We start from the raw sequence: 9,899 nt of genomic DNA on the forward strand, positions 1-9,899 counted from the left end.
ATCTACAACTATATACTGGGGGCTTTGGGGAGAAGAATAAAAAAACAAAAAGGCCTGTGATGGCTATGATGGTTGCATCTGTACTGAACGTGTACAAACTTTTGTTTCTTGTCATTATTCCCTAAACAATGCAGTGTAACAACTATTTACATAGCATGTACATTGTATTAGGTATTATAAGTAATCTAGAGATGATTTAAAGTATGTGGGAGGATGTGTACAGGTTATATGCAAATACTACACCATTTTCTATCAGGAACTTGAGCATCCCTGGATTTTGGTATCACCAGGGGTCCTGGAACCAAACCCCCAAGGATACCAAGGGGTGACTAATGCAGTATAAGATTTTCAGGGTGTAATTAAATTCAAATGTTTTTAAAAACAGAAGAGAGAAAATTAAAGTGTTATATAAAAAAAGTGATATTTAGTCATTTTAAGGCTGGAGTTTAGTGACTTCATAGAAAAGTGTATGTTCACAGTTATGGTGGTGATGGTTGGTGTTTATCCCCTGAGAGTAGTGAAAACTAAAAATCCTGTTCGAGCACTGAGAACCTAGCTTTCAGCTGGTCTGGAAGGTCTGTATGCAGGAAATAGAATACAAAAGTGGTTTTTTTCAAACAAGCTCTCAGAAAGACCCTTCATCAGCATTTTTTTAATTGATGTCTAGTGAGGAAGCTGAGGCTCTAGCAAAAAAGTTAAAGCTGAGATTCTACAGGACGTCCGTGAAGGAGGACCTCAATGTGAACGAAGGTAAACTGCCTTTCTCTAAACAGTTCACGACGGAACTTTGTGTTAGTCTTCTTATGCTTTTTCTGTTGTATAGAAATCGTATTTGTAATGAGAATAGAATTTCTTGGTGTCACCTATCAGTAAGTAAAATTTAAAGGCATGATGCTCCTTAGAGTTAGAGTCCTTAACTACTTACTGATGTCTTTGAATACTGGTTACTCTGCAAAGGGGGGGGGGGGTTGTTTTGTTTTTTAAAACTATAACTGTGTACGTGTGAGTGTGTGTGCACGTACGTGTCTCCCATGCACACCCCTTTAGAACTCCACAGGAGTGGATGTTCGGGTAGGTAGTCACAGTGACCTTAATTTGTTTATCAATATTTCCTAGTTGAAGAAAGTGAGATTAGAGAAAGATGATTGTTAATTTTCCTCATTCCAGAATTGCTACTTACTTCATTGAATTGCAACTCAGTTGTTGCTTGGGTGTCTTCTGGATAGTTTCTTCCACCTGAAGAATGGAGACATCTTTTAGAGACCGAGTCAGTCTAGTGTTGCTGGATATCGGTCACTGTTCAGGTGCTTACAGCTGAAGAGCCGGTGACCGACCACAAGTGTTCTTTCATTCCGTTACTAATAAAATGCCTCTGTGTACTTATCAGTGTTACCAGTGTACTTAGGGATTGCTCAAATCGTTTTTAAAAGTTGAATTTTTTCAATTACACTGTATACTTCTAATTTAATTTTAAATTTACTTAGTATAAATATTCTAGTAAGTGATGTGAAATTACAGATTTTACATGCATAAGTTATACTGACCTGGTAAGCTTTTCGTTTTTGTTTTTATTCTAGTTTTTAAATATTTGGCTGAAAAATATCTTCAAAAACTCAAACAACAAATAGCTGAGGACCCAGAATTAATGCATTCAAGTAGTAACAAAATTGGTAAGTTCCCAGGAAGTGTTAGCCCCATGTTTACCTGGTACATTTATTCTCTATTCATTATTATCATATTTACTTTTTAAAAATACAATATGCTCATTTCTTTAAGAAATGTGATTACAAAGTGTTGTATCAGTGATTATTAAACTTAGGAATATCAGGCCTCTTATTAAAAGGTGTTTTGAGTTAAAAGATTTTTTAGCTATTGAATTTTCTAAATCCATTTAATCTATTAAGAAGCAGAGAGAAAAGCTTTATATAAAGCTCTGACTTTTATATAAAGGACCTTTCACACTTGTTCTTCTGACTCCATACTTCTATCGCCTCCATACCTTTTTACTCCAACTACCTTGTGTATTACCTGTTACTGACATTTTTTTTAATGCTAAAGGCCAGCAAAGTGTAGCATTCCCTAAAGAGCAAGTGTGTTGTCTCCTCTCGCTTTTCGCTTTGACTTCCAGGAATAAGAGAACCAAATTTTCTGCTTCTAAAGCTTCCATGTGATCTCTTAAGGACTTCATATCTGTATTCCATCCCCCTCACTACATACACATAAATACACACATCATTTTCTTCACCTGTTTTAACTTACGTTTTTCCTTGGTTCTGACTTCTTTTTTATTGTTTTGCCATTTTTATTGCATATGTTCCTACCATCAGACACCTCAAGTGCTTTGTGAAACAAGAGAGGACAGTGATAATAAGCTTCTATCTGGTCTGGTCTCCTGGGCCCCACTCTTATCTTCTAATCCACTGATTACAGCCCTTTGATAGAGTCTCACTATGGAACACATTAATGCAGGCTCTCCTCACTCCAGCCTTTCAAGAGTTTCATCCATCCTTCCTGTGCGGCCTCATGCCCCACGTTTACACACGTACCCCGAGTACCAGTTCCACCAGAGGTCTCGCTCTTTCTTAAGCATGCCCAGTGCTGTCTTTCTGCTTCACTTTTGCTCATTTGGTTCTGCCACCAAGAATGAATTCCTTTTCCCATCTTCTGTCAAAGCACTATTCATTCTTCAAGGACTCTCTAGAAAGCTCTCATAGCTGTGTATGTGGCTGAAGCCACAGCCTCCAAGCGTTTCTTCTAAACGAACAGAGATCTGAGTCCAGCGCCTTGCCAGCTGTCCAGTCCAGCCTTCTTCAGGCAGTTTGTCCTTTGTTATGAATTGGATGTGACTGGGCCTTTAACAATCTATGGGCTCATGTGTCTCTTGTGACATTTGACGTGTAATGTCTTGCAGTGTTACTTGTACACTACCGCGCCTCGCTTGTTAGACTGTAAACTTCTTGTGAGCAGGAATCAGTCTGTCATCTTTCTAGTGCGGTAGAGTCTCTGGCCCAGAGGTTTGTGTATCATGGATGATAAATAGTTCATAAATTGGAGATTGCATTTTAAGACCAGCACAGTTCAAAGTGGAAACTATAATAGTTAAAAGTTTTCATTGAGTTTGTCCCTTTATCTGCCCATCACTAATGATCTGTGGCCCATTTTGTTGTTTTGGCCTCGATAGGAAAATCGTACACTACTACCAGCTTTCACATATGCAGTGTTTTTATTAACATACAATCTCACAAATACTGTTGTTAACTACAAATCAGGGATTCTTGAGGAACACATATGATGTAAAGTTAATAAATGAAGTTATTAAAATTATCAAATTTACCGATTGCAGATTTTTTTTCAGTTTTTTTTAAAGATTTTGTTTTTTCCTTTTTCTCCCCAAAGCCCCCCGGTACATAGTTGTATATTTTTTAGTTGTGGGTCCTTCCAGTTGTGCCCTGTGGGGTGCTGCCCCAGCTTGGGCTAATGGGCGGTGCCATGTTAGCGCCCAGGATCCGAACTGGCGAAACCCTGGGCCAGGGAAGCGGAGCGCGAGAACTCAACCACTTGGCCACGGGGCTGGCCCCACAGATTTTAAAAATAGATTGTTAGTGAAAAGATTCAGAATACTGTGTGGAGTATGTTACCATTTGGGTAGCAAGCGGGGAAAAAAGAATATATATTTTTTGCTGACATATGCATAAAATATCTCTGGAAGGATCCAGAGGGAAACTATTAGAACGTGCATGCCTTCGGGGAGGGAAACTGGCGACAGGGGCATTAAGGTGGAAGAGAGACTTCACTGTGGCCCCTTTTGTACCCTTGGAACTTTGAACCATGTATATTGGCTATTAAAAATAAATGAGGGGCTAGCCCCGTGGCTGAGTGGTTAAGTTTGTGCACTCCGCTTGGGCAGCCCAGGGTTTCACCAGTTCAGAGCTTGGGCGCGGACCTGGCGCCACTCGTCAAGCCATGCTGAGGCGGTGTCCCACATGCCACAACTAGAAGGACTCACAACTAAATACACAACTGTGTACTGGTGGGCTTTGGGTAGAAGAAGGAAAAATAAAAAATAAAACCTGTAAAAGTAAATGAAATGAAAACAAAAGCTTAAAATTGTAAATACTTGGCACACATTGCCGATTTCCTAAGAAGCTGGGTGTACAGTCTGCAGTAGGTAACCCTGAGGCGCATCAGTGTCAATCTCTGTTTTCCCTCAATTTATGCAGGTGTCTTTAATACAGCTGGTGGAGGTCACTTGGGTCCGAATTCCAGTACCCTGAATGGTGGAGATGTCATCAATCTTAGACCCAACAAACAGAGGACCAAGAAAAACAGAAATCCTTTTAGCAGCTGTAGCATACCCTAAAACTTTTTTGGGAGGAAGAAGATTGCATCGTATCGTGCAACTCAGGAGGCAATCCACGCAGCTCTCGTGCTGTTACAAGTGTTTTCGCAGACTTTGCACCTACGGGCCTCTGGGAGCTGACGGACTGAAGCGTGGTGCTGCAGGGCTTGTCAGAGCGGACTGGTCTTTGCTGGAAGAAGCACTGCCCTGTGGACTCATTCTAATCTTTTTACATTAGACGAAGCTTCTCCTGTTTTTGAAGGAATGCCATAAGAAATGTCAAAAACAGGTTTTGCTGAATTTTAAATGCTGGAAAACATAAATGAAATGCCTAAATATATTGGTACAGATTTTAATATTATGGGTCAAGGAAAGATAGCAAGCATTCTTTTTCTGAAATTGGTCATCTAGCTTTTCTGGAAAATAGTATCAAATCCTAACACTTACAAAAAAATAATATTGACAGGTGAACCCTAAGTCTTGCCAGACTGCATTAGTGTGTATGTTGGCAATGTTACTGTGCAATATCTGTCTAACGTGGAGTGTGGAGGTATGCATGCCGGTATCTGGTGCCGAAATAAACTGAACGTATGTGCAGTATTTAAGGAAACATAGAATCTAATTAATTCATTTGTAAGACCATTTACACATTGTGTGTATGTTAAAAAGTTTTATTTTCAAATAAGAAATTCCGGACATATATTTTGCAAAACAAGCTCAGATTTAAAAAGTGCTTTGTGCCAAAAATATCATACCTAATTTTTACAGTGCTTTACTATCAGAATTTATATTGTTTATAATATCTTTTAAAAGCAGTTTTCCTCTCTGACAGGGTAGATAAAAGAGGATTATAAATGTTTTAATGCTAGAGCATCTCCCAGGTGAGACTTGCTGCAAAATCTTTTTCGTCCGTCCGTCCCTAAGCGTGGCGAGCTTGTGCTGGCCGCGTCCCTGAGGAGATCCACAGCCCGCCTGCGGTCAGTCCCTGGGTCCTGGGAAGTCGCTAGTGCCTCTGGCACCTTCTGCTGCTGACTGAAAATGTAATTCTGAACTTTTAGGATTATGCTAACAATCTTTAAAAATGCACAAGAGATGATCTTTTGTCTTAGTCCACATTATGGATTTCATAATGCCTGCAACTCTAAAGCATCTTTTTGTTTACACATTTTTGTATGGTATTTTAAGACTATCACTTAAAAATTTCTATAACCTTCGGTTTGTATAACACTTTCTCAAGAGCTGTGTCAGCACCAAATGCAAAATAATTTCTTTTGAGAAATGGTTTTAATATGTAATCATGCGGCAGAGCATAAATTTGTGACTTGGGACAGTAGCTTTCCAACTAAGATAATCGCATGAACTCCGTCAAAACTGATTATCATTCATCAGTGACTTTGTTTTTAACCCCTTGCAATATACTTGGTTTTTACAGGCTTTCAAAATATGTAAAAATAACTTTTCTTGGAAAATGTGTCATAAAGTCCTTTTTCATGATTTGTACTAAATGCATAATGTTTTCTATATTTCTTTACATGTTCCTCTATCCCTTTTTTTAAAGTCTTCCATCTATACCACCCCCATCAGCTATCCGGAATAATGTTGAAAACATCATGGAATTTTCTGGAGCGTGTCTTCATTAAGTGGTCAAGAGTGAATGTTTGCTCTTCATAATATTAGAATAATCTGGTATTATCTGTTTCAAAGTAATATAAAATGTTGATTTTTATGTCCCCAGTTGTCACCACTCCCATTGCTGGCAGTGGGATAGGTGTTGGGGGAAGAACTCAGTTGCTAACAGTCGACACCTGCCAGTCATTCCTCTTCCCTCTTCTACTCCATGGAAATACAGTCTCTAATTTTTGCACAAAATATATTTTGCAGCAAGTAGTCTTAGGGTTTTTAGGACAGGAAAATACGTTATGTAATATGGTGTGCTATTTCATATTAAATGTGTGTGGGTAAAAGTTTGTTATTCTTCTATATAAAAAATGTAATCTCTGATGATGGTTGCAGTTCTCTTGATATTTGTATTATAGTTTTACGTACTTAGTTTTGTCCTTTTTTCTTTTTTACAAGAACCGAAGAGAGATCTTTGTCACATTTGACTTGTTAATTTGCAGTTCTGTATTTTAAACCTAACCATAATTAGTCATTTTAAATAATTAGGCCTGAAAATCAGCCACAAGTCGCAGGTTACTTTCTCAATTTAATTCTGAAACCTTCAAAATTGGCATTAATTCTACCCCCCCCCCCCCCGCCACCCTTAAATCTTTTAAATAACTTCACTGCTAATTTTTAATGGACTGTAGATGCAAAAGAGAAACTTGTCTGAGACTCCAGGTTGTGCCGTTGGGCTCCGATGCACCGTCTCACGTGACGGCTAATCGCAGCACAGACATAGCTGTGGGGTAACCGCCGTGTGTCAGGGTTCCTCAGGGTCCCTCTCCCTCTTTCAGTCCGTCTGTGGAATTAAACAGCATGCAGAATAGCCTGTATAAGGCAGCATAGTTAAATAAAGCCGGGCTAAATGGTTTCCTTGTTATCTGCCCAAAGTTGACAGCACGTATGTACTTGATCAAAATAAAGTAGAACTAACATGACAAAAAGAGGCTGAGCCCCTGCCTCGTGGATCGCAGTGGGATGGTGGTTCCAGACGCTGGCCTGGAAAGAGGTCTCGCTAGAGTGCTCCCTTGTGCCTGGGACTCAGGGCCTGGGACCTGCTCTGAAGATCACAGAATGGGGAACTGGCCTCAGGACCTAACGTCCCAACTGGAAGTGAACTACTTTAAGATATTGCTGATTGTTCACGTCCTTTTCGAAACCTTTCAGGTAGTTACTGGTTACTTGCTGCCGTGCTCCCATGACTGTCTCATTCAGGTGTCCGTCTGTCTGTCTGAAAACAGAATGAACTGACCGGGTGAAGATTTGTCCCACGTGGCACAGTCTCCTAATGAACAGTGGCTGTGTTCTGTTTAAACTGTTAAAGTATGTGTGCTAGTGTCGCTCTTTAGGTTTCACCCTCAGACATGTCAGCCCATCACACAGGTGAATTTATTTGCTAACGGAAAATATGCAAAACCACAGTGGACTCGGGCATCCCCAGTCGCCTCCTCCCAGGTCGCTGGGTGATTTGGCTGTTGTCACTGGCGTTAGGCAAGGCTCCTTGTCTTCTCTGGAGATAGCTACAGTGGACGCTGGTAAATGGTCTTTTAAAAATAAAAACTTTGGATTAAAAGGAAAACTGAACCCCGTCTATATTTTTGTTACTACTAAATAATGCTTTTGTAAATTTGAATGGAAAACCACTTGTATGTATTGCTATTGGGTTGCAGTTATACCCTCGAGCTTAATTTAAAATATACTGCTTAATAACAGTTTCACGAAAGATGAATTCCAATAATAATAAAAAAATAAATGCGTTTCAAAGCTAGAATTTTGTGTGATATGTGTGATGTCTCACCAGTGTGGAACCAAATAGTAAAAGGTTTAATGTGACTTCTTTAAAAATCAAAATAACCAGGGGCTGGCCCAGTGGCGTAGGGGTTGAGTTCATGCACTCCACTCCGGCGGCCTGGGGTTCTCAAGTTTGGATCCCGGGTGTGGACCTACATGCCAATCATCAAGCCATGCTGTGGTGGCATCCCACATACAAAATAGCGGAAGATTGGCAACATGTTAGCAACAATCTTCCTCACCAAAGAAAACAAAACAAAACAACCTAAAAATCTTTCAGTTTCAGATACTCTGCCAACATTTAGCATACTCTTTTTATTGACGGTGGATATTTAATGCAATTTAGTAGCCCTGTGGCTTAAATAATTTTGCCTTGGAAACTGAGTTTCTTTTCTATCAGTATCCATCTGTGTTAAAGAAAACTTGTTTTGTCTTGTTTTGAGGCTCTTGCCCTGCCCCCACAATACATTTACATAGTCCTGTGTTTACAAAATAACTGTATGGTTCAAATTTATTTAACAAGCGCTTTCTGTGTTAGCCACCATGCGGAGCCCCTTGCATGCTGTATCTCCTTTAAAGTTCCTAACTCGGGGGCATCATCACAGCGGGGAGGGCAGGGCAGGGCCCGGCCCTCTGCTGGGAAGAGGTGGGGTGGGGCGCCCTCGCCAGGTCTTCCTGCAGCAAAACTTCCCCTCTGGGTGTTCTGTGTTGTCCCAGGGTTGTGTCATCTTCGGACCCGAGGTCGGCCAATTACATTTGGGAAGATGTATTTTTAATCCTCCCTGGATCCAGTTTTCCAATGCCAGGTTTTTCAGTCTTCTGACCCATTTGTCAAATTCCTACACAAACTGGTGCCCGCCTTAACCTGTTCTGATTACGCTGGAATATTACAGATAAAAGCTGGACTAGATACTGAAATCGGCGAGTGCCGCCACCGGGGCCGCGCCGCCCGCCGAACGCCAGGGGGGAGCGCGACTGCTACCGCGTGGAGCAGGGTGACTGGATAATTAAGATTTGTGTGAGCCAGTCCGAGTTGTTTACTCTAAGTTCATGATCGAAAATGTAGCAATGTGGTCGCATCCCTAGGCAGAAGGTTCATGTCATTTTGCTTGCTTGGTGTACGAGTGGACACACACAGAAATCCAGCCTTCAAAAATAGCATTATCACATACATGTACTCCAAATGTATCAGCATTTATTACAAGTCATTTGAAAGGGACAAACGCATGGACGTTTCCTAGTTAAAAATCAGTGCATGTCACTTAGCTTGCCAGATCCTTACTCTGCTACTTTGAGCAGTTAGTAAACTAATGCTTTCCAATTTTAAAATGTTGAAGCAGAGTTCTACTAACTGATCACCTCTTTGGGTGGATTCTAAGCATTCCGAGCAGGGCGCTGGACTGAGCTGCATGAGTACCAGGGACCACACCTGCGCTCGTGCCCCTCTGCACAACACCTCACTTGGCCGACTATGTTGTATTACAGGGAGGGCGCGGTTCGTGTACAACAGTGATGAATGGTGCCCCCTGGAGGACGTAGTGATGCTCTGGCCGGGAAGCCGGGCTGGAAGCCACCAGTTCACATTGGCTCCTGTCAGCTCTCCCCTTCCCGTCCCTCTGAAAGCTTTAGGGGTTTCTTTCTTTTGAGGAAGATCAGCCCTGAGCTAACTACTGCCAATCCTCCTCTTTCTGCTGAGGAAGACTGGCCCTGAGCTGACATCCGTGCCCATCTTCTACTTCTTATGTGCGGGACGCCTACCACAGCACGGCTTTTGCCAAGCGGTGCCATGTCCGTACCTGGGATCAGAACTGGTGAACCCCGGGCCGCCAAGAAGCAGAACGTGCGAACTTAACCGCTGAGCCACCAAGCCGGCCCCAGGGTTTTTTTTCCAATGTCAGGGGTTCCCACATGACAGTACCAGGAGGGTCAGTTCTGCATGTGGCAGATCATTAAGCAGGCAGCACGGTCACTCTGTCCTCGGTGGATGAACACTGAGTGCTCTTCTATCAACTCCGCGGGGGGTCCTGCTGGCCACACACCAGGCGAGGAGGAGCCAGGGCGGGGGATGGGAACACTCTGCTGGGAAGCAGTGCTCATGAAGGAGGCA

At 41.8% G+C, this 9,899-nt stretch overlaps 1 protein-coding gene across 3 annotated transcripts in view; it reads left to right on the forward strand.

The window, feature by feature from the left end:
- Window positions 1-7,772, forward strand: part of RAB23 (RAB23, member RAS oncogene family) — a 30,546-nt gene extending 22,774 nt beyond the window's left edge. For all 3 annotated transcript variants that reach the window (XM_044776920.2, XM_044776924.2, XM_044776922.2), the window contains exons 5-7: window positions 668-750; window positions 1,578-1,670; window positions 4,221-7,772. In XM_044776920.2, the coding sequence (XP_044632855.1) occupies window positions 668-750; window positions 1,578-1,670; window positions 4,221-4,360 (316 nt within the window). In that variant the 3' untranslated portion in view covers window positions 4,361-7,772. The remainder of the gene's footprint in view (window positions 1-667; window positions 751-1,577; window positions 1,671-4,220) is intronic.
- The last annotated feature ends 2,127 nt before the right edge of the window (window positions 7,773-9,899 follow it).

This window comes from Equus asinus, chromosome 8 (assembly GCF_041296235.1).
Source record: "Equus asinus isolate D_3611 breed Donkey chromosome 8, EquAss-T2T_v2, whole genome shotgun sequence".
Classification (NCBI taxonomy): Eukaryota; Metazoa; Chordata; class Mammalia; order Perissodactyla; family Equidae; genus Equus; species Equus asinus.